This window comes from Herpailurus yagouaroundi, unplaced genomic scaffold (assembly GCF_014898765.1).
Source record: "Herpailurus yagouaroundi ecotype Mexico unplaced genomic scaffold, PumYag 141, whole genome shotgun sequence".
Classification (NCBI taxonomy): Eukaryota; Metazoa; Chordata; class Mammalia; order Carnivora; family Felidae; genus Herpailurus; species Herpailurus yagouaroundi.
The window spans coordinates 15,106,170-15,131,875 of record NW_024412396.1 but is presented as its reverse complement, the minus strand read 5'-3'; the positions used below and the strand labels follow the sequence as shown (position 1 = coordinate 15,131,875).

Below are 25,706 nucleotides of genomic sequence, written 5' to 3'. Positions count from 1 at the left end.
AATGTTTATTTATTTTTGAAAGAGAGGGAGAGACAGAGAGCGTGAGCAGAAGAAGGGGAAGAGAGAGAGGGAGACACAGAATCTGAAGCAGGCCCCAGGCTCTGAGCCGTCAGCATAGAGCCTGATGCAAGGCTTGAACCCATGAACCGTGAGATCATGACCTGAGCCGAAATCAGATAAACTCACTGAGCCACCCAGGTGCCCCTTAACTACCTAGCTTTTTGATGAAGAATACGGTTACTGTCTGCATCCATTTTCTCTGCCACCTGCTCTTTCTTTGGCCAGGTGCTGTGATGCCCACCTCCACCATTCTACTGAAACAGCCTCTCAAACAGGGGCTCATACAGTACTTCAGTCTAGCAGAGCTCAGACACTAGATCCCTCCATCTTCTTTACATAATGCTTCCATGTAAGCGCTCAACACATCTGTGTTTAAGAGTCGTATATTCTATTAGTCTGAGAATATATATGAAATGCAATTTCATTATGGGCCCAAATCTAAAGCCTTGAATCTGGCAAATAAGAATGTGAATTTATAGAAACATTTTCTAATGTACACAGGACAATATTTTGAACAGAGGTGCCTTGCTGTATCATAAAACCGAATTGCGCTTTCCCATAATATTCATGGTCTGAACCAAGCTAGGTTATAGTAAGTACCAAGGGGTATCCTAGCCATTCTGCATTTCTCCTTCTGCTGCTTACTGGCAAGGTACAGAAGTAGCCGGTCTCACTTTGGCAACAATTGGTCCATTCATTAACATCAGCTTTTTCACAAAAGCACTTCTAATTTATACTAAATGCTCCTAAATTATAACTTCATCTATAACAGGAACCACATATTCTGTTTATCTGTTAGATTTTCTTTGCTCCAAGCATCGTGCCATGGAATCAGGATATGGTCAAATGTAGAGGCTGGTTATTTGCCAATAGTAGCAGAGTATTCACCCTGTGATGATATTTGGTCAGACTCTGGAGGGGACACAAAGGTAAGTTAAGATGAACTCCCTGCCCTCAGGAGCTCACAGTCAAGTAGGAGAAACATGGCCTGGAGACCACAATTGGAGGAAGACAATGGTAAGTGTCATTCAGTGGGGCTCCTTTCTAGCCACCAGCAGGAGAGCCCCCTCAGAAGATCATCTTCTGAGAATGAGGTTTGAGCAAAGGCCAACAGATTTGATGTCTCTGAACATACCTGTTATTTAAGAAAAGCTCTCTTGAGAAAAGGATATTTTTATCTGAAAAAATCAGAAATCTCTCTAAACACAGCCTTCAGCAAATGCTAAGCCACTAAAGTCTTATTTAGAAGACTTTTATTTAGAAGGACCTTGTGAGTTTGTCAAAATGAATTGTGTCATTTGTGTTTTCTGGAGAGCGCCTTTTCTGTAGGCTAAATATTTTTGTTAAGGCATTCCTACCTCTTGGCATTGTGTCCATTTAGAGGCTTTATGACCAAAGAAAGGTTTCTGCAGGGGAGGCAGGGGCCCTATGGAGATAAAATGCCTTGTGTTTCCCTGCAGGAGGTCTAGCTCCCACAGACTAGTTTAATAGCCATCCATGCACTGAGAAGATCTTATCTCGTGTCCTATTGGTTCAGGGTCACTTGTTGGCTCACATTATATTGAAATGTGGGCAGAGAGAGGGAGTAATTTGTTAATGTCATGTAGGATGAACTTGGTTAGAAAGGGAAGTATACCCGCTTTATAATAACACAAGTGTTTCCTTGCTAATCCCTTGGCAGGTTCATTATCTGTGCAGCCCCAGGCAATGGTTAGCCTATCATGAAAGTGAAATTTAACCCTCAGCATGAAATTAATCCTCAAAGACTTATGTCTGCTCAGCCTAGAAATAATACATTCTAAGTGATTGTATAATCCCCGACTCTTTCTTTATGCATAGGTGTTAAATTGTAATCAAGATGTTACAGAGCATGCTAGGAAACTGATTTTTGTTTACTTGAGAAAACTGGACAAATCTATAAGAATAGAATAACCGATTTCCTAGCTTAAGGTTGTAGATGTAAACCTGATCTGGTGGGTTACCGTTTGTTGGTGATCGTACTCATGTTTGCACTGCATTTTACCTGATCTCTCTCTATATATATATGATATGGATAAAGATTTTTTTTTTAAATATCACTTGGCAAGGAGGCTGTTTTCTTCAGCTCCTTGACATTTGACATGGAAAAACTGGGAAACGCTTTGAGAATGCCAAATGGGTGTAAATGGCTCCTTGTAGAGTCAGGAAACCTTTAACAAGGGTTTAAGAGTAAAAGGAAGTGGGGCTGTGTCCCTTTTCCTGTTTCACAAGTCAGGGTTTTATTCTTAGCCTTTTCATGAATCTTTCTTTCCAAGGTGTATGGGCAGTTAGAGGGAGAGAAGGAAGGAGAGGTTAGGATTGAGAAGGGGTGGAAGGAAGCCAATATTTACTGAGAAATATATGTACCAAGAGTTTTATACACATTGTCTTATTTAATCCTCACTTCAAATGGCAAGGTAGGTATCACTTTTCCAGATAAAGAAACAGAAAGGTTTAAATTTCCTGTCCCTAGTTCACACAATGGATCACTGCCATAGGCAGGATTTGAACCCAGGGCCTTCTCTACCTATGTGTATCCTTACCTTGCCAAACCCCTTATCAGATTTGTGTTCCAGATTTTGGTTCTCTCATGCCTGGCCTAATTTAACATCCTTTTTCACTACTGCTTCCTGTCAGTTGACATTGCCTGTCACTCTCCTGTGGGAGGAAATGAAATTGGTCTGGCACAATTTTCCCTTCACAAAGCCAAGTTCAGTGGAAGCCAATGCCCTTTCCTAAGTAGATTCAAATCATCTATTGAATAATTTACTTTCACATCTGCCTTTGTTCAACTACTTACCTCTTTTTGACTTTATATGTATCTTTTTTCCTAACTTCTAGAACATCCCTCCTAAGCTTTCGAAAATCATGTTTAGTCCTTAGGAAAAGGTTTTATCAGCCCTTACTGATGTACACATATTTCCTTTTAAAACCCTCTAACAAGGCTCTTTTCTGTGCTGGTTTAGCTTCCCATCCACCCATGAAAATACTCTGTTCACTGCCCCAGAACTGTCCTTCCTGGCATCACAGTTTAACTGCTTCAAATAAGTTTTCTCCATTTAACTGCATCTAGTCTCCAATCCATCAACCCAATTTGTATATCCTATCTCCTTTAAGCGTTTATTTATTTTCTCTGTGTGTGTGTATAAAATTTATTTTAATAGTACTGTATATTTACTTTGAATTCCCTTCTCGTTGACTCTGATTTTTAAACTTCCTTGTATGTCATATTTTTTAGTATCCTTATGCCTGCCTGGGATAGTTTGCTGTAGGATTTTTAGACGACTTGAAAATTAACTTTAATGGTCTTATCTGGAAGTTTTACATTTTAGTGAAATACTAGTATTTCCCTCATTTTAAGCAAAGTGAAATTATTCAAACTCTGGTAAACAATGAACATTTATGTTAATAAAGTCAAAGTAGATTCTGATAAAGTGTTCTCTGTTTAATAGCACAAAAAAAAGGTCCCATCCACTCTGTTTTCTGAGATTTATTTAGTTATTGTACAGTACCACAAGACATTCCTTTGAAGTGATGATTTTCACAAGGGTAGAAACATTTATAGTGTTTACAAAAATAATCTTAAAAAGGCATAAAGCTCCAAACAGGCAGTAAAAAATTGTTGCAAAGTAGATTCTTTTGAGTACCCAAGAATGCCTTCCTGTTGTCATTGTTTATAATTTTGTTTGTTTTAATTACTTCCCAATTGTCAGCTCACAGAAAAGCGTGAAAAGGTGTAATGATCACATTTAGATTAATTAATACACAATATTATAGAAAATTGTTTTAACTCTTGAAAATCCCTCTACAACTATAAAAGTGCAAATGAGATTGTCCCTGCTGTTTCAGCCAGGGCTGTGAGGCTCAAAGCAATAGGGTATTTATAAGAAAATTCCAGACATAGCAGTGCTGCCATGATCCATATGACCCAAACTTTCCAGTTTTTGTCTCTTGTCCTGTCTAAGGAAAAACAAAAGGACATACCATGTAAGTTAGAAGATCTCAAATCATTGTTAAGATTCATTGTAATGAAGATATGTGTATTTTATAGAGTCATTAAGTTGATTTGGAAGAAAAAAGCACTTTTTAATTTTCATTACACTCTGGTGATTTTCAGGTCACTATCTCTCTATAAACACTCCAACCTCTCTACAATACTGTCCTGAGAAACTGGCTGTTTCTGTTTTCCAGTAAGAGATTAGATTTTTTTTTTTTTAAGACTATAATGGAGCGCCTGAGTGGCTCAGTCGGTTCAACATCCAACTCTTGATTTCAGCTCAGGTCTTGATCTCACGGTTCGTGGGTCTGAGCCCCACATCAGGCTCTATGCTGACAGTGCTGAGCCTGCTTGGGATTCTCTCTCCCTCTCTCCCTGCCCCTTCTCCCACTTGTGCTCGCTCTCTCTTTTTAAAAAATAAATAAACTTAAAAATAAAGACTATACTGACAATCCCTTATGTTCGGTTGATTCTATTTAATTGCTAGTTTTATCAAACTAGCAAAGACACAGGCATGGAAATGACTTCAGCCTATCTGTGTATTGATCTTTCTCAAATTTTATACTTGGAAAAGATCACACTGATTTCTTCAGCTGCAACTCAAATAGCTTGAAGGAAAAGAACATTGTGTATTTAAGAGTCTTTTCAATGTTCCTAATTTGGTTTGGAATTTAATCCAGTAGATTCCATTTTGGATTTCTCAGAAAACATTTTTGTCAGCCTTACAGGCACTGTGGCTTCATTCTAAGCTGATGCATCTTATGAAAGATTGTTCAAGGGACACCAAAGAGATATTTTCACCTTTGATCAATTCAAAACTGGCATAATAAGGTTATCTTGTGATGAAATTTATTTTATTTTAAACCTACATAAACAATTGAAATAATGAGAGACTATATAATAAGTGATACCAAGCTTATAAGAAGGGAACTGAATTTGAAATTCAGGATAGTTTTCTAACTCTTGTACCTACTCTGTGTACTAGAGATGTTTCCCCACAAATGCTGCATATATCAAAATGAAACTGTATGCCAAAAAAAAAAATATTGTATTAGCTTTAGATCTTAGCTTTTAAGCTTGAACTTTCCGATCAAAATATAATGGAAGTGGGACACCTGGGTGGCTCAGTCAGTTAAGCATCTGACTTCAGCTCAAGTCATGATCTCGTGGTTCATGAGTTCAAGCCCCACATTGGGCTCTATGCTGACAGCTCACAGAGCCTGGAGCCTGCTTCAGATTCTGTGTCTCCCTCTCTCTCTGCCCCTTCCCCACTCATCTCTCTCTCAAAAATAAGTAAAACATTAAAAAAAATTTTTTTAAATAGAATGGAAGACATAAACATAATTTGAAATTTGCTCTTACCCACATATTAGAAAGAAAAAGGACATGCTTGCTATAATACATCTTCTGGGATGCAACAGATAAAGTGTAGTACTAGAAAAACAATGAAGTTATATTTAATGGAACAATGTTTTACATTTCTTTAGCTCTAAATTTAAATCTAAATTAATTAAAATAAAATAAATTCATTTCCTCAGTTGCACTAAGCATATTTCAACTGCTCCCTAGCCACATGTGACTAGTGATTTCCATTTTGGACAGTGCAAATTTAAGCCTTTGTGGAATTTACTCAAACTATAGTGTAATTTTAATGGCCATTTTGTAGGTAGTTCCTATTTAGAAGAAACATGATAAAATAAAGATAATCTACTTTGATATGTCCACTAGAAACCAGCATAAATAAAATGCTTTTGTGCTGAACTGATTTCTAAGTGCACTTTTCCCCCTTATTTTAGTTATGCATGTGTGTGTGCTGGAAGGTTTTGGGGGGTGGGGGTGCTGTGACTATATGATCAATCTATGACTTTAGAAAACAGATAACCATCTCCCATTTTGAATCCCATCACGAAGTCCTACTTAATCTAAGCTTCTGCATATATCCCAATCATGAAATTGATGATGAGGGATATTGAAGAGTAGATAGTGTGGGTTTCCTATGGTATAGGGCATGGTAATAACATTCCTTAGCAGTATATTAAGTTGGAAAAATAACTATCCTACAATATTAACCTTCTTTCAGTTTATATAAAACATTCAACTTTAAGAAGAGTGAAAGAATATATTTTCTTCCATTTTGTCTTCTCCCAGGAGAGGAATGAGAGTACTTTCTAGTTCCTCTTTTCCTGAAATGGGAAAAAGGATAAAACTGTTACAATATACTTACTCATATAGTAGGATACAATATTGGAAAAAAAAATCCTTAAAATGGAATGTTTGGATTCTGTACGTGGATATTCACAACATCTTTATAATGCTTTAAGTTAGGCACTTTATCAAAACTCCTTGTGTAAGGCACTTTTCACATTGAGTGGAAGTGTTGAGATGTTTGGTATATAATAATTTCTGATTACATTGTGTGCTTATGTAGCATCTTTTGCCGGATACTAATGACAATAAAAAGAATGTGAATGATACCCCCCCCCAAAAAAAAGTCAAAGAGAAAATTGATTAGTTCTTTGGATGCGAATATTGTATGACATACCCATGGCATATCCAGGTTGGTACAAAGATGTTTCTCCCCCTAAAAAATAACATGGCAAAAGCACTAATCTGTGGTTATTTCTACTTTTTGTCCTATTTTGTTTTTATGAACATTTCCATTTTGAAATCTAAAGACTCGAATTCTAAATGGTATAGTAGGAACACACACTGTTCACAATACACAATCCTGTAGAAAGCAATAATGTGCTCTTTCAGTTCTAAGGTAATCCACTGGGGGGGGGGAATACAATAGCAGATGGTGGCAATTATATAGCTGAATAGGAGTGGGGAAAAAAAGGGGATATTTTACCAGAAGATTTGAAGATGTATTATTTGTAGACGTGTTTGAGATACCTGAAAACTTCCTCTTTCTCTGCAAGTTGCCATTACTCACAGGCTCAAAGGGGTGGGCTTGAGGTCATGCTTGCACAATAACTCCGTCCCGTGGACATGGCTAAGACAGCCAGTGGTAGACAGCTGACGCCTTCAAGAATTTTAACTAGGATATGGTTTTGCAGTGAGAGAACCAACAGGAAAGAGGTAGTTCTCTCAAATTAGGACAATTTGAAGAGGGTTTATAAATGGATTCACAACAAAAGTATGGGCAGGGTATAAAGAAATTACATGGAAGAGTTCAGGATCCTGAGGCTACCAGCAGCAGGAGGTAAAGCTGTCACTACCTCTAAGCTCAAAGGCATGCCTGAAGGGAAAGGTTACCCAAATTTGAAAGATGAAAGTCGTGAAGAGAGGGCTTCTTGAGCGGGGCAGTGAACTTCTGTTGACAGAGACCAGGCTGAAGAAACCTCACAGGAAGGAACCAGACAAATAAATATCCCAAATTCATCTTCCTCCCTTCCTCCTGTCACCTGTCAGGGCTTCTCATTGACCAAATCCAACTGGAAGGCAGAGAACATAGGGTTTATTTGATGTAATCAATTCAGATCACCTCTCAGGTCAACAAACAGGGTGGAAAAGGATGGGGAGTGTGTTTGGAGGAGCAAATGAAAGGTATTTGGCTCGCATAATGGCAGAAAGGAGTTACTGGTGGGCACTAGGTTTGTGTCGTATTACACTATGGCTGGGTAGCTATATCAAAGTCAGTGCATCTGTAGGGGAGCAGGAAGCATGAATAACCAGAAAGAACTGGTCTACAGAGAGAGGCAAAGACATAGTACAGTGTTGGTCCTTGGCTCAGTTAAGGCAAATCTAGGTACAATAACAAATAAACCCCTAAATTTCAGTATTTATCCCAATAAAGTATACTGATACAATAGTTCAATGTGAGTATTACCAAATGGTAGAAGGTGTTCCTCAGTGTGTGATACAGGGATACAGTCTCCTTCCACTTTGTGAGTATACGCCCACTAAAGCTTTGGAGTCCTCTGCTTGCTTCTTGCAGGTGATGCAGATTTGATGTTATGTGTAACTAGTGTTGATATAAGATGTATCTTGCAAAGTACATTGCAGGTGAAACAGGAGAGAGAATGAAGAAACCCCACTCATTATTTAAAAATCTCAATCTGGAAGTGACACATCGCTTCACTTAGATTCCACTAAAAAAGAACTAGTCACATGATCTACACCTGGATGTACTGGGGGCTGGGGATGTACTTACTATCTGACTGTGTAGGCATTTCTCCAAATCAACTTCACACAATGAAAAAAGGAGCAGGAGATTTTAGTGTACTGCTTATCGCTTCTGCCACAGTCCCTGATGGATTCCCCTGTTCCAGTCCCAGTTCCCAGGAGACCTCATTATACTTCCTTGTCACACATGGTCTCTGTAATAACCACTTCCTCCCTCATGTGAGTTACCTTGAGACATGGCAGCCCCTAGCAACCAAAGCCCTTGGCGAAGCCATGTTCATTTAGGATAGTTATTGCAATATAATAAGAAAGTCATCTGTTTGTACCTTTAAATTTCTAGAATGTTTAAACTTGAGATTTTTAAGAAAATTGTCTTTATCTTATTTCTATCCCAAAGTGTAATGTCTTCACTTGTGTATTTGTTTACCTGTGGGAAATTTTTGTCTTCAGTCATACAAACGTTCAGACATTGTACAGCTTTGTAATTCTCTTGACAGTTAGCCGAAACTGAATCTGACACAAGTAATATTACTAAAAATATGTACACGCTTGAACCAGTCTTCATTTTGCAAAAAGTTCTCTTGGCATCACATTTAAAGTTGTGAATATACTGACTTCACCATTGAAAATACTCATTTCTCCCCTTCCTTTATTCCAAAAGTTGTCTACATTCAAGGGAATGAAAAAAAAAACAGGAATACCTGCCAACTATTCTATAAATTATATCAAGATTTTTTTTAATAGACATTTCAAAGTATGGAATTGCAGCTGTCTTGTGATTTCTGCCAGAATTTGACCGAACACACATGAGTAAGAGTAGGCTTAGCAGTTCCAAAAGTATTTGTACTGGGAAGTAGAACCTTTGCAGCGGTGCTTTCTCTTTCTTTCTGTCTTCTTTGCTTCCTTGCTTCTTTCCTTTCCTTTCCTTTCCCTTTCCCTTTCCCTTTCTTTTCCTTTCTATAGTCCTTTCTCTTCTCTCCCCCAAAAGGTATAGTACGGTACCATCAGAGCCAACAGAAAACCACAGTGATTTGGTCAGAATTCTGAAAAATATAGGTTTTTTTAAAGGGATATTTTCCTCAAATTTTCAAACTGAACATGCATTTATGAGAATCTAAATAACAGACACCACATAGTTCATAATGCAAAAGTGGAAAATGTACCAAAAAATAAAAAAGGGCATTTTGGGGGGAAGAAACAAACAGAAACCACAAAACAAATAAGGGAACAGAATGAAGAAGGAATAATTATGGCTGGCGTCAGCTGTGCTTTGTGTCATCCTCATCTTCCTTGTCATCAGTTATAAATTAGTTCTTGTTCAGCTTCCAGGAGTGACAGGACTCTCTATTAAATGCACAGAGTAGAAGGATCCTGAAGGGATAGGAGCACATGGCAGCAAGGCTGTCTTCCCATGAGTGGGACAGACTGTACCTGCCTGAGCTCCTCCACTGGGCCTGACCACTGAGCCTAGGAAAGAGGAAAATGGAGGCTGCCTGCCCCCTTCCCTCCTCTCAGGACAGCCCATTCTCAGGGAAAGTTCAAACTCAGCCAGAGGCCACTTGTCTCAGAACCTCAACTCTGGCACAGAGCTGAGAAACAAACCACTTATGGAAAATGGTCTCTGAACAGCCAAAATAGATGTTACAAAGGCCAGGCACTGGTGCTCATGAACTTGACTCATAGTATGACCCCTGCAGCCCTCACTAAGAGCCATGACCAAGCTGGGTTATCTCATCCTTCATTCACTGCTGGTCCTAGGTGGTGAGTTAAAGGTCACAGGAGGAATGCAGGAGAGAAAAGGAGGTGGAGGAGATGGAAGCAGGAAGAGTGTCTTAGGGGCAGACACAGTGATGTGCAAGCAATGATTGCTCATCGCATAGCAATAAGGGACAGAACAAAACCATACAGAGAAAACAAAGAACCAGAAATGCACTGTGAGGTCATTAGTGTAGGGACTGGCCTGCTCAAGCCTTGGAAGGCCTGAGCAGATCCCAGTGTAACAGCACAGAAGGATAATTCCCATTCAGAAGGCCCCCTCTGACACCAGGCGCTATGAACATGCTACGGGAGGTTTCCTAAGTGCTATTCAAGGATGCAAGCAAGAATACGACAAATCTGGGAAGACTTACCCATTTTATGTTTTAATGCTACAGGTTTGTCTCCTATTAGAATGCAAACTTCTGTGACAGGGTCAGTGTCTGAGTTAACCAGTCTTAACATGTAAGTGTCCAGTACAGAGCAGGCGCTCAATAAACGTTAGGTGGCTTGAATTCTTGTTGTAAATTTCACTGTTCCAGAACACTTTTTGCTCTTCTATACTCAACGATAAGGTTTTACTTGTGGAGAAAAGAGCTAAAAGCCCCAATGTTTAAATTTAATCTTCATACTTAGAATTCATGATAACAAATGCAAGTGAGTAAAGTTTTATTGGACACAACCAGAACTCACCCTAGAAAAAGTTTGCACTTGATCTTAGCCAAAAGGCTGAGAAGCAATAACCCTAGCAAAAGTTTGAAGAAGGTTTAACTCTTAATGTGTTCAGTGTAGATTTCGCACTTGGGTCTCATTTGAAATGAATGCCTTGTGTTTAGTCTTTAACATTTTAAGGAACCTACATTAGCCAAGATACCCAATTAATCTGGATCTTAATTCATAGAGAGCTAGGGTGTTTTTTTTTTTTTAAGATAATTGTTTTAAAATTCAAAGTTACATTTATGTAAAAGCTGCTAGTTGGAATAAGATCATCATTATATGAAATTAAATGACTGGATCTGTCTTGAAGTGCTTTGTTACCCGCCAAACTATCCACCTGTAATTTGGCCAAAAACATTAGTTGTCTTTTATTAAATATTTGGTTAATTGGTAAAACACAGTTTCCTGTACAAGTTCTGTGGCCAACTTAGGCCTGCTCTTGGGTGGGAATAATTTAGGCATCTCTTCTGCTGCCAGTGCTCTAAGTGATTTTTAATTATTTTTAACATGTTATTTGATGGTAATTATGAAACCACACCCTTCCACTAGGGCTCTCTTGAGCATGGGTTCATGTCATAATGGAATTTTCAATGGAATATAGTTGAGCAAAAGAGAGAGAGCTAGAGAGAGAGATGAGAGAGGGTGGGGCTTGGGTGGAGAGAGATAGGAGAAGTTACAGAGTTAGTTGATATTGACCTTGACAGTGTTCTCCAGGCAGACAATAAGCTGTTAATCACTTGGGGGGAAAAAACTCATAGAATAGATGCTAAATAAGTATAGAAAGATTTTTTTTTTTTTTTGGTCCAGAATATATCAATCGAGTTGTCTACAATGAGAGACCTGAAAGGAATCACATGATGTCTTGTTCTTCAAATAAGACTGCATCTGAATTCTTCCACAAAGATGTCTATCCCACCTCCCCCATGAGAGATCTCTCTCCACCCACAGTCTATACTCCTGACCATGAGGGATCAAATCACATTACCATAATCAGTTCATCTCTGAAACTGTTCTGGCTCTCCCTAAAACAGTTCATTCAGCGCTGAGTTTTTAATAGTTTTAGAGATAAACCTCAAAGTCAGTTGGGTGGCATGCAAGTAACTATTCCCTTTTTAACAAATGAAAAAAGCTTGAGTTTAGGGAAGTAATTTTACCAGGCATTCTCTGAACTAGAGACAAAAATTTTCAAAACCGGTGAGAGATTTCAGGGAAACCTATTCCCTCTAGTCTGGTGCCTTTCTACCTCCAAGCTGATACTTTTTCTTTTACCCTTTTTCAAGTGATTTTTTACCCTACAAATGTAAGGAACCGTGAAAATAAGGAGCACCCTCAAAAGAGATCACATATACAAAAATGCTCTCGGGGTGCCTGGGTGGCTCAGTCAGTTAGGCATCCGACTTCTGCTCAGGTCGTGATCTCACCGTTCGTGGCCTCGAGCCCCATGTCAGGCTCTGTGCTGACAGCTTGGAGTCTGGATCCTGCTTCGGGCTCTGTGTCTCCTTCTCTTTTTCTGTCCCTCCCCCACTCACGCTGTGTCTCTTCTATCTGTATCTCAAAAATAAACATTAAGAAAAATTTTTAAAAAACAATAAAATAAAAAAGCAATAAAAATGCTCTCAAAGTTGAAAGTGATTTACAAGTAAGCAGTATGATTACCACTTTTTTTGTCATTCTGGGGTCCTATCCACCTATAAAATGCTTTTGAAAACTCTGTCCCCATTTGGAACCAATAACAACTGATCCAAATCTTTGTAACATATGAGGTCAATCTTGGTATAAAGTTAAAACTTCCCTTGAAATTTTCCTCAACTATGATAAGCATAAGCATGTTTTCTTCTTTACTAGCCAAGTTTATTATCTCCATTCCCCAAATTTCTTTCTAGCATAAGCATTTATGCTTATGAATACAAAGAAACCACCCACTCTCTTAATCGTTCTTTCTTTGACATTATTGAAAGACATCCTTCCTTATCAGTGCTAAATAAACCATAAAATAGGCACATTTGATCAGTTAAAATAAAATGGAATGGCATATTAGGTCTCTAGGGACTTTATATTCTCTGACATTCTCCCTCCCTGAGAGCCCTGGCTTATGGTCTCTAGTGCATAATTAAGTTTATGTGAAGTGGCTCAGTTCCCAGGACAAGTAGGGTTCTGGTAGATTTGACTGCTTTTGAATTCTCTGTCCTGGAAATCTTTTACCGTGGCTAGACACCAAGAACTTCCATCTCATCGTAAGCAACGAGCTGAGGTTCAACAGGTGAGAATGATGTCATGTGGCCCTCTGTCACCAGGCAGTAGGTGCTATTTGATGGACATTAGGAAAACCTGTCGACCCAAGGAGGTAGGTGGGGAGGCTTGGTGAAAGAAAGAACATAGCTAACTTTTTTTGGAGGGAGGAATCTAATTTTTTCAAACTATAATTATTTGAGGAATATAGAAAAACAATGATACTTATCAAGACTGTGGTAATTTTAGTATTTGATTGCTGAAGCTGATGTATCCCTCTCTACTCTCATTACCTTGTTAATGGGTTATTTTCCAACCTGTGATCCATCCTTCCCTCACTTCCCAAGTGTGATTTGATTTCATGCTAATTAACCACTGTAATGGCCAACCTACATCAGTGCACTTGGGAAAATGTAGGTAGGTGCGTCTGGTCATTTGTTGACACTAAATGTGAAGTTTAATTGAATATATGCATACACACACATATGTATCTTCAAAGAGTGACAGCACTATATTATAATGTTATAAGCATAATTTGATAATATGACATGTATTTTACAAAGCAAAATACTGAAAGTCATGCTAGTCAGGCATTTGTTTAATTAAGACCAATTTATGCTTGGAGCATTTTAATTATACAGCTATGTCAATTAGCCTGTTTTATTGCTTGTGGTTTTACATTATTAGAGTTAAGCTGTAATCTCTAATGATCATTTGTCTCTGACTTGTTAGCCAGCATATTGTCATTAAAATAAATTTCAGAATTATATTGTCAGTGTTCTTAGTTATTATCCCATAAGTAATATAAACAACTGGAAGAACATGTGCCAGATGGTAGAATCAACTGTCTTATCATGATTCCATTTTACAATGTCAAATTTTGCACGGATTCTAAATGCTAGGAAGACCATATGTCTTACAATTGTGTAAGATGCATAAAACTAGATCTATTTCATCACACTAATCAGGGACACATAGGTACATGTTTACTGTATCAAAACTTGTGGTTGGCAAAATGATGAAACCTTTATAGGATATTTAAGTGTGTGATTCAAGTGTGAATTGAAAAATGTACAGTCACAGAACATCAGACTTTAAATCTCCCTGGCTTGTGAAAGGAGACTGCAATTAGATGTGTCTAGGATCACAGGAAATTACTTAAAGTATAATCAGGCTATCTGGGTTGATCTGATATTTCAGAGAGATAATATTTTTGAGGCTCTGTTCAAAAGCATGTTCAAAATTACATGGCACAGAAGATTTCTCTTGCTTTTGTGGCCTTGCCAAGATGTGTTACCTTATCTGTAGTAATTATCGAGGCTGACTGAGCACTCCAGGTTACATATTTCTTCAAATTATAAACTGTTTTATAATAACATAGAGAAATTTATTGGTGTCCTTTACAGTATCATAAACACTAAGCCAAAGCATAGCCCCGCCCACCTACACCTACTAAAGACATTCAGACTTTAAACAGGCAAAGGACATCTTAATTTTTACCAGGCATTTGTCTTTATTTCTTTTCTAAGGAGACTTTCTCAGAGCAATGACTGTGCAACATTCAGGAAAAATATCTTTCTTTTCCCTGAATTTTTAGAATAATTTGATAAGCAGCCAAATATGTAAGGGTACAGCTTTTGAACTTCGGTCGGTGGTCACTGCTCAGACAGAGCCAAACCCATGACCCTTGTGGATTTGTTAGCATTATTTTAGGGTGCTAATTGATGCCAGGCCTAGGTTGTGAACCCAGCAAGCAAAGGCAATGCTTTAAATTGCAGGCGAACTTAGTTCCCAGAATCTTTAACACTTGTAGTCTGCCTTATTTTATAACTAACTACTAACATCTTGCCCTCCCTCCACTTGTTTGTTCTGTTCTAGAGGACAGGATCTGTGGCTTATTCATCTCTGTGTCTCTCATGCAGATGGGGATCTCAGGAAATGTTGAGGCAGAAATCTGTGTTTGGAACTGTAAACCACACCCTTCTGACCTGATTAAAGGACTCTTGAGCTCATCATTGCCAAGACAGTGCTATGAGGATTATTGTTATATTTAATCTAAAGTAAAACAGAATACCCATAGCTAACATTTTTTCGAGAAATGTTCAAAGAAAACTTTTCTCCCCAGCACTTGTTAAAGAAAACTGATGGAATCGTCTCTCAAATCAGTAGCCTCATCTCCCCACCATCTGATGTGGTCTTTCTGCAGGGATGACAAATGCAGAGACCCCATTCCCCTCTAGTTCAGTGCTTAGCCTTCTGTGGAAACTGGGTATTTCTTTTCTTGGGGCAGCCTCAGTGGAAGGTGATTTTTCAGAGTACAGGAAACAAATATACATGGTGGCAGTTTTTCTAAAGATGTGCTTCCTGGGGCCCTTTTCCCAAAGTTTGTAAGGTAGGTGTGTACACGTATACTTCAAAGCCTCAGACATGTCTTTGCATGTTTGGTGTGACTTTGGCCATGTTCAACCAACCAGTGAGAAAGCAAACATACTTCATAGGAAAAACATCTTATTTCTGTAAGATAGGCTAATTACAGTGAATTAAAATCTTTATTTAATCTTCCTACAGTTATCCTCTTAATGTGTTCTGTAATTGCAAACCTTTAGTCTTTTAATCTCTGGTTCATTAGTGGGTTTCTTAAGTGTTTATTAAGAAGCATGTGTAACATTCTGGTAATTACTAATAATCTTTGTTCATAGCACATTTGCAAAGATCTTGGCAGCGAGTTTCTTTAGATTCATCACCACTTATTATCAGTGTACAATTTTTATTAGCAGTCTCCCACCTCTATAAAATATGGAATTGGGGCTTTACAAAACAAAATGAAATGTGTCTTCTTTCTTATGGCTAACAAACTCAGGTATAACTCTGTGTGTCACTGTCCCTTCAAAATCAAAGAGTCCTCTAATGTCTGCTCTCCCCATTATACTGCTGAGGAGAAAGGCAAAGAAGGATTAAACTACAAACCTCACTGGTTTTCACTGCTTATTGGTGGCTACACTCAATAAATTGTAACTGGTAGCTCCTGGTGTGTGGCTCAGTTCCCCAAACTTCCTCACTTTTGACACAAAGTTGTCATTTTTATGTAACCTACAGCATAATGGTAGCATACATACAATTAATTCCACTCAGGAAAAATGTGCCACCCTGGGCCATCTTTGGTGGCGCAGGTACCCTGCATCCCCACTGGGAACAAGACAAACCTTTCTACCTCCTTTTGGATAGCTGAAATCTTTTTAAAGGGACAAGATCTGAGAGACAACATCTCACATTCAAAGCTACACTAAGGATAAATGGTGTGAATGCTTTTCTGAGAGTGGAGTTGAAGGGAGGAAGGTAGGAGAGAGCACAAGAATTCTATTGAACTGCAAAATCACCTGGAGATGATGCAAGAGCTAAACTTCACCTTCTGACATCTTTGCTTGGGATTAATAGCAGTACCAAAGGGATGGCTTGGAATGGCTTCCACCCCCTCCCAAATCTCCATCAGCTCCCTATCCTAAAGCACTACAAATAATCGCAAGATCGAACTAAAAAGCAGAGTGTATGCTATGCAAATATAGCTTCAGGACAAATGTCATCATCTGCCCCAGTCTGACTCTTTGCAACTCAACTTCCATCCTTCATATAAATGCACTATAAATTATATATACACATACATATATACTTATACGTGTGTCTGTATGTGTGTGTCCTGAAGCCTCCACACCCCAGTATAGATACCATCAGGCATCAGTATTTTTTTAAGATGATAGATAGAAAATTAATTCGCAGATGAAGGCACTGCATAGATTTGAGATTTTGAGATTTTCAAACAATCTGATCCTACAGCCTTTAAGGGAGCAAAGCCATTTTATTTCTCACAGACATATCTTTTTTATGGCCACAACTTAAGAAGAGCTCAGACAAGCCGAGTGCCTAAACTGGCATTTCTCACTGTGCTAAGAATCAACAACAGGCTAGTTTGAAATTTGGTATCACTGGCTAAGGACACAACTAAGCCAGTGGGAAATCCTGCAGTAATGGTTCTCCAGTTTAGAGAAAAATAAATATTTTAGTGAGTGAGAACATTCTCCAGCTTTTAAAAATATGTTGTACATTTGTTTTCGAATGTTGAGCCGCCCTTCCTTGCGCTGGTGGTTACCACAGAAACCCGCTTCATGTTTATGGCATGGTCGATGACAGGGCTGTTCCCTCCATTTGTAGGACTATGAAGTACTGTGCTCCCTGGCACCACAGCAGATAGGATTGCTGGCTCCTGGACAATGAGGCATACGTAGGGTTTGCGCCACATGCCTTTCTGTGTGTTTCATCCTGACTGGATGTTAGGCACTGAATACTTCTCAAGTGTTCCTCCACTGTCCAATTTGCCGGTTTGGCAGCAAGTTTTCATTCTAATAAGAGAAGTTTCTCAGATGGAGATTCCAGATGTGTCCAAGCTGCTTTTATTAGGACAATGGAAAGGTCCAACCTTTTCTTCTAAATACAATCAAGGGTAGTGTGGCTTGGCCTTTGTAATTTTACAAAGAGTTGTATTATGTAACTGGAAAATTGTCTCCCCGGGCATAGAGAGAATTTGTTAGAACAGCATGCAGTTTGGAATAATGCTGACGTAAAGTTTCAATCCAAGAGAGCAACATTTTAAGTTGCTGAAACACAGTAAAGGGGAAGAAGGAAATTGCTGTTTTCCATGATTGACCAAAATGCACGATAATTGTATCAACTTGAAACAGATTCCTTAGAAGAACTGATAACTCTGTGATCCGAATAAGCCATGTGTAGTAGAACTAAATACTGCATGCACTTTCTCTGCAAAGTGTAGACACCGCCGTATTTGAGATGTGCAGCAAAAGAGACAGCTGTGCTTGCCTGTTTAATGGGACTCCAGCTCCTTTAGCATAGTAAAGAATGGCGGTGGCTTTACTGAGGAATTAGTATTTACCATACCTGCTCATCCTTTTGCACTGCCTTACAACACTCCTTGTGGGCCCTTCTCGTGTAATGTTATTTTGATGTCACCACTCCTGTTTGTAATTAACACAGCGTCACTCATCAGTCAGCTTCTAAGTGGAACACTCCTTACAGATTCCACTAACTGTTCTTGTTGCCTGTTCTAAACTGGGTGGGGAAAATTTAATCACAGATATTTAGCCCAAAGATAGCCTTCCCATTTTCCCTCTTCTCTCCAATGTCTCCACATAGTGCTATTTTCTGTCAGCTACAGTCCACCTATAGACAGGAGATCACCTCCAAAAAGAGTAGTAGTATTTATTCAATGCCAGTAAAACTCCTTTGCTGACATTGGATATCCCAAAATACTGTTATTACTTGCATATTGTAATCATATGTTTGCACAGCTCCTTCACCTAAGTATAAGCTTCTAAAGGGAAGGATTGTGTCTTATTTCTGTATAATGCCCCAAATAGTGGAATACTAATACATGCGAAGTGTTCAAAAACTCTAATTAACTGCATGAATGGCAGATTAGAAATATTATCTATGAAGAAATACTATCTATTCAGATTCTATGAAAAGGAAGAAGTTACAGCTAGCAAGTAAAGTGCCTAGATTTCCTAGAGCAAAGTTAGAGAACTAGTTAATTATGAAATAGCAGCACTCTGGATTCATCTTGGTGTAAGCTGACAGAAGATCTTCTTCGATGTTACCCAAGCACACAGACATCGTAGACAAAGCTGATGTCTCTAACTCCAGCGGTGAAAGAGGGGCCAAGGTCATTAGTATGCACTTGCTTTGGTCCCTCTGCTGACTCATTGATAGTCCCTTCTAGAACCGGGGTCACATAACTGTGAGATGGCCATGCAGAGTTAACTGAAGTACTCAGCTGAGGAGCAGGAAGAGGTCAAATGGTCTATATTGGGCTTTGACTTTATCTCATAAATTTCCTCCCCCAACACACTCAGGTCGCCACCCACCCTGAGCAACTGAATGCCCCAGCAGAGTCCTGTACCACCTGTCCTGAAGGAAACGTGGAAGGTTGCCATGGTGGGGGATCTCTTCCTTCACTTCTCTTAAAAGGACAACTTTCCCTCACTGGCCTTTGTTTCATTTCCCCACCTGGAATGCTTTCTCATGCTTACTCTTTTTTGCCTCTGAATCCTATAGGACCAGCTCAAATCCCTTTTCCTTCCTGAAATCCTTCCTGCCCTCTGCAGAAAGCAGTACTTTCTCCCTCTGATGAACACCTGGGCAGTTTGGTGCAGATGCTATTTGACATTATGGATATTTTTCTTTACCTTATAAGTCATTTTTCTCATTCATTTATTTATTATGCCCTTTATAGTGAGGATAATGCCCTGAGTTTTTATAAAACTTGTAGATCTTATTTCATATGACAATTATTTTAAAAAATACGTGGTAATTTGGCGGGAAACTCATCTAGAAGGGAATTTGATAGAGGTAAATGAATTTAATGAAAATTATTACAGATAGTATGAGAAAAATCTATGAACATGTAATACTATTATAATATATAAAACTATTTTAAATTATTTTCTTTAAAGAACAGTTAGAGAAGAATCTTGGCTTTCCCAACTAGGACATAAGAAAATGTTTCATACTCAGCCATGAATATAGGTTACAAATATGCAAATGGAGAGATGGAGATTCTTTTTCACACTAGAATCGGCATCGTGTTTTGGAAATCGCTCTCTATGTTATTTGTATTTGTAGTATAAACAAATTTCATGCAAAGTTATTTGTTGTGTAAGTGTACATATATTTTTCTTATTGTACTATTTTGTGTTTAGGTTTAATTCATTTGTATCCAGAGTACCAAGTCATCTCATCTATGTGCAGTAGTCCAGAAATATCAAACACGGTCCACCTACGTGACCATCAAATCATGTTTTTGATTATAGACAGAACCACTTACTGAACATTCTGGATCAGTGGTTATGCACACACCAAATGTACCTCTAGACCCAGAATAGTTTAAATGAGTTGGCTGTATTGATCCACGAGCTTCTGATGAGCTCAATCAATTCAAATTTTAGAGATATAATTCTTGTCTAAAAATGAACCTTCTTGGGGTGCCTGGATGGCTCAGTCGGTTGAGCGTCTGACTCTTGATTTTGGCTCAGGTCATGATCCCAAGGTCATGGGATCGCAGGGAGCCTGCTTAAGATTCTCTCCCTTGCTCACACACACATTCTCTCTCTCTCTCAAAAATAAAAAATTTTTAAAAAATTAAGAATTAAAAAATTTAACCTTCTAAAAATGATCACGTTAATAGAGGTGTAAATTTGACAAACAAAACCATCGTGAATATTAAGGACATTGTTTAATTTTGGCAATAGTAGAATATCGCTTTATGTGCTGAAGAGGATCAAGAAGGAGTCATGTTGAATGTATCATAAAACACACACACACACACACACACACACACACACACACACACACACACACATTTATTTAAAGAGAAAAAGGATTACTCGACAAGCTTACCCCTTTCTTTACATTCCTGTTGCCTCCATTCATATTCTGGCATTATTATCTTCACTTAGATCATCCTGTTGCCCTCATGGTTGTTCTGCCCTCCATACTGCCATTCCAATCCACCCAATCAGGCAGTAAATATTTTTGTAGTTATTTGTATGTGGTCTGCTGGGAGAACTCTACTGGACTACTCAACTTCCTCCATCTCAGAATGGCTACCCTCCCGCACGATTATATTCAGCAACTCTCCGCTCTCCAAATCAAATGTAATCTAGCCTCACTTTCCAGTCTTATAATAGACTCATTCCTTTCCTATGCCCAGCTGTTTCAATCAAAGTGAAATATTAACTCTTTTCTGTGATATATGTATCCGTTTTCAGCATAATTCCATGTGGCCTAGAGCCATAAAATACATTATTCTTAGAGGTAGAATCATAAATCCAACAATCTCAGGAAAGTATCTCAAAGTAGATAATATAAGATGTGTTTTTGAAAATTTCTTTTAAAATTTTTTGATAAAATTATGGAAGGAAGAGCAGGAAGGCCTTAACTAAGAATTGGGCCAAGGAAGGTAAACACCAGGTGAGAGGAGACTAAAGAAACTCAAAAATGGAGAACTGGGGTATAGAGAAATGAGAGTACTTGTCATAAATCTCTTTAAAAACAAACCCCAGAGTAGCATACAAAATAAATAAGTTAAGACCCTGACACTGGGAAACTTCCACAGGTTGAAGTTTAGAGTCCTGAGATGCATGATCATAACCAAAAAGAAGAAAAAAACAGAATTTAGCTTTCTAAAATGGAATACATTTTTATCGAGCACCAATTATATACAGACCATATATGAAGGGTTCAGGTAGCCTGAAAGTAAAGACCAACTCTGCTCCATCATGAAGTAGAATTAGTGATTGTAAACTGTATCACAATACAAATTCATTCTCTTCCCCTAAGCACAGGTTCCTGTCTGCCAGAATGAATTTCAAATTCACAGTCAGGATCCAAGTTAGGCCATATTAGCGGCTCTGTATTTAAACTTTTTATTAAATTACCATCAAGGGGTACTAATTAAGATAAGAAATACAGCTACTTATTTATTTCATATGCACCTTCAGATTTCTGAATTATACATTAAACAATCTATGACATCTGTGTATGCTTTTCACAAAAGAAAAAGGCATAAATGCCTCAGGGTGCATCTGCCTGGCTAAGAAACAGATGAAAAAAAACTCTATAGTTTCTATTAAAATACAGAGAAATAGAATTTTAAAGGCTACAAAAATAAGGTAAGGATTATATGAGGCAAATAAATCAATAAAGTCGATAGCAAAAACCAGAATATTTTAGATTAACCTGAAAAGGCTGAGTTTCCTAAGACTTTGAAAAATGAGGGAAGTCATCTGGCAATTCCTTAACTTCGATTTTTTGTTTGATTTTGTTTCTAGGTTCCAGATTCAGAGATGTGCAACTGATCCAAACAGTTATAAAAGCTTGGGAGACAGTTTTCGAACAATTTTCCGAATAGAAGGGTAAGTACAGTTCTTCATGTATGGACTTTATGTTGCTATAGACATTTAACATATTACTACATGTTTTTTTTTCATTTTTAATGTTTCATTTTCCTAGTGTTATTAAGGGAAAATATTTAAAAGGGTGCCTTCCCACATTTTTTTTAGTTTTTCCTGATAATACAATTGAAAACTAAATATGTATACCGTAAGAACTACCACGAAAATATTAATATTCAACTTGCTGACTGGAAGACAGTTTCTATTTTGTGCCATTAAGATTTTTTTCAAGTTCTCATAACAGCAGCTATCTAAATGTAATAGTTCTTTATTTTGATTCTTGAATATAGTGCCCAAATGTGTTCCTTATTTGCATTGCAGCTTATGAATATTCAGTCAAAACAGAACTGTGTCAAAAGTTGATGTGTCACATTTGTTATCCTGTCTACTAGATGATCAGATAAAGAGTATTTTTTTACATAGATGCCTGGGTGGCTCAGTCGGTTCAGCGTCCGACTCTTGATTTCGTCTCAGGTCATGATCTCACAGTTTGAGGGTTCAAGCCCCGTGTTGGACTCTGCATTGACAGTGTGGAGCCTGCTTGAGCTTCTCTCTCTCAATATCTCCCTCTCTCTCTCTCTCTCTCTCTCTCTGCCCCTCTCCCGCTTCCTCTCTCTCTCTCACAAAATAAATAAGTAAACTTTAAAAAAAGAATCTAATAGGTGAAAAATAAATTGTCTATAAGCATTCTTTTGATTATAACTGGGATTGAGCATGCTTTTATACCATTAAATGTCATTTCTTTTATGAATTGCTTATTTCTATTCTTGCCCATTTCTCTTAAGTTAGAGTTTTTATTGATTGGTAGGGGCTCCGTATATATTATAGGTACTAATTCTTTAACAATGACATAGATTGCAAATATTTTCCCCAGCTTGCCATTTGCCTTAGAGCTACAATGTCTTACACCTTTCAGAACTTTGCGATTTTTGAAGATTGTGGTTTTGTGATTATATCTATCTTGTTCTTTGTGATATCTGACCCTATTGTCACATTAGAAAAAAGGATATTTTAGCCCCAAGTTTATAAACATTTTCTTCTGGTATGTTTGACATTTAAGTCATTAATCCGTGTGAGAATTGTTTTTTTAATATGCTGTGTGGCATATAGGAATTAAATTTTATTTTCAAATGGCTAGTCAATTGTCCAAACACCACGTGTTGAAAAATCCATCTGTTACTCCCTCATTGGAAATGCTAACTTTTTTGTGTATTAAACGTCCACGTATACATCATCTAAATTTTCTATTCTCTTTCTCCATTTCTTATTCTGTTTCATCAGTTTATCTCTCTGCCAGCATTATACTGTTTTAATTATTTTAATTTTGGAGTATTTGGTTAATATATAAAAATATGCCCTGCAGTATAAAGTCTAAACTTATCATGGTACAGAGCCCTTCCTAGTATGGCCCTAGCATAGCCTAGTATGGCCCTCCTTTTCTCCAGGCTCGTTCCCCATTCACAGATCTGCTCTAAAAACAGCCAGCCTGCTCACATTCTCATAGCTTTGCATGCTAGTCTTTATCTTATTCCTGCAGGACCAACCCCCTCATCCACACAAGAAACTATCCCTCCTCATTCAAGAGTGCCCTCACATTTCTCCCCCTCTGACCATCTTTTCTCTACCACACGCTTTCTTTATCAATCACTCTTATATGCTATACAAAATATAGCATGCACCTGTCTAATTTATTATGGCTGTTTTCTGTCTATCTCCTTTCTCTCGCCCTAAGGGCAATTTCTCATTTAGCTTTGTATCCCCTGTGCCTGTGTTTAGCACTGAGTAGAGATAGTAAGTGCATGTTAAATGAATAAATGTCATCACATCAAAATCATAATGATGCAAAATGAAACAGAGATGATAATTCTTGCTATTGACTACCCCTTCTGAAGTTATGATAAGATTTCGATACCTGATTAAATATCTTTAGAAGATCTAGTGACAAAGAAGCAGCAAATTCTTGCTATTATTACTGTGGTGATGTGGTACCTAAGTGCTGTGCATTGGTAATATACGTGCATTTATGACAGTTGGGATCAAACTCATGCTCAGTTTACCCAAAATATACATGAAGTTAAACAAATCATAGTGTATTATATAGTCAATAGCAGTGTCCCTTCCCAGTTAAAGAGTAGTAATAGCATTGCCAAGTTCTGTAAGCTGTAACAGATATCTCTGCATTAGATGTGGGAGTTCCTTAGCCAGGCTCTTTATTTCATGTGTGTTAGGAAGAATTTGATGTTTCTGCTTTGATATCAAGTAATACAACAAACATACAGCATGTGTGGTCCTTGCATAGTAAAATTGGCCTTTTCCTAGACTGTATGTATAATTGTTTCTAGAGCAAATTGACATACTTTCTGTAATGCCTTTAGATCTAGGCATGTTATTAGCCAAAAGCCAGAGACCTCTCATCTTAGAGATGTGAATATTTGTTAAACACAAAAGAAAAAGCTGCCTGTTATTTTTGATACCGAGCAAGAACATTTCATAGAGCTAAGTTAAAAAAAGAAAAGAAAACCTTTTAATGCATGTTGTGTTGATTTTTTTTTTTTCCTAGTGAAAGCAGTTCCTTTTGATTTTCTTCTTTAGCTTTTAGAGTACACTCTGCTTTCAAAGGTGTTTTTCTCACTCAGGTGCCTACAGCCCCATTTGGTGTGTGGCTGTAGAGATACAACACAAGTCAATTTGACTATTAACATAGGTGAGACAGTTCATCTCTCCTCGTTTTTCCTATATCCTCCAAGTTAAAGGTTTTGAAAGCTATTCCTTTTCTGTTATTTAAGAACATTAAAGTCTGATAATATACTTGATGTCTGCACAGATCTCCCATTTTCCTCTCTGCTGTGAGAAAGTGAAGTGATACTCATCACCATTCTTAGAGATGAAGCTCCCTATTTCTCTGCCCAGAATTCATGTTTCCAAGAGACATTGGCTCAAATACATGGGTCCAAATCCCTTTACCATTTCTAAGATTCTTTTAAGAACTAAAAACATAGATATATTGTACTTTAATGAAACACATGGTTTTTTCAACCCAGCTTTACCCAAAAAAAGGCCTTCCAAATTCTGGGCAAGAACTTCTACTATATGGAATCATCACACTTAGTTGGCTTTTACCAAAGAGGCTATCATTGTTTTAGCTAATGGAGAAGAAAGAACTCACGGGGAAGAACTTTGTCACTGTTGAGAGTACCTCCATCGTCACCATGATTCTTCGTCTTTTTCAGGTTTGGCAAAAATAAACTCATAGGTCCATCTACTGAAATAGTGAGCCCAGAAGACATAGTTAGCCTAGCTGATGGGGCACCTTTAAAACCAATTAGTTTTGTTTTATAAATTCTCCTGGCAAACAGCAGCTGGTGTCTCCATTTACCGTGTGTTCCTGCATCACATCTTACTTCCTTCTGCTTCAGGGTATCTCCTGAAAGCTTTTCTAGTCTCTTTTGTACCTGTCATTCCTTTAAAGAGAGTGATTGAGATGCGCACAGATGGGGGAGAGGATTATAAATTATGCTAATGTAAAACCAGGATTGCCTGTCTCTCCCTCTTCCTCTTCTGTAAGCTCCTAGTGGCCATTCTTCCTGAAATAAAGAGGAAAAAGAACTAAAACAGAACTTAAGATATCCTGGTGACATAGGTAAAGAAAGACGTGAAACTGATATTTGTTTCTTCAGTGTAACAGACATGATGCTAGGGACTTTTCAAACCTTGTATTGAACACAGCACTATTCTCAACACAAGACAGCATTATGTCTGTATTTTGTATGAGGTGCCTGAAG

General features: G+C 38.0%; 1 protein-coding gene across 3 annotated transcripts in view; it reads left to right on the top strand.

The window, feature by feature from the left end:
* The window catches only part of SLC25A21 (solute carrier family 25 member 21), a 486,164-nt gene that overhangs the window by 329,482 nt on the left and 130,976 nt on the right, over positions 1-25,706 (top strand). For all 3 annotated transcript variants that reach the window (XM_040476980.1, XM_040476978.1, XM_040476979.1), the window contains one exon: positions 21,802-21,885. In XM_040476980.1, coding sequence (XP_040332914.1) covers positions 21,802-21,885 — 84 coding nt within the window. The remainder of the gene's footprint in view (positions 1-21,801; positions 21,886-25,706) is intronic.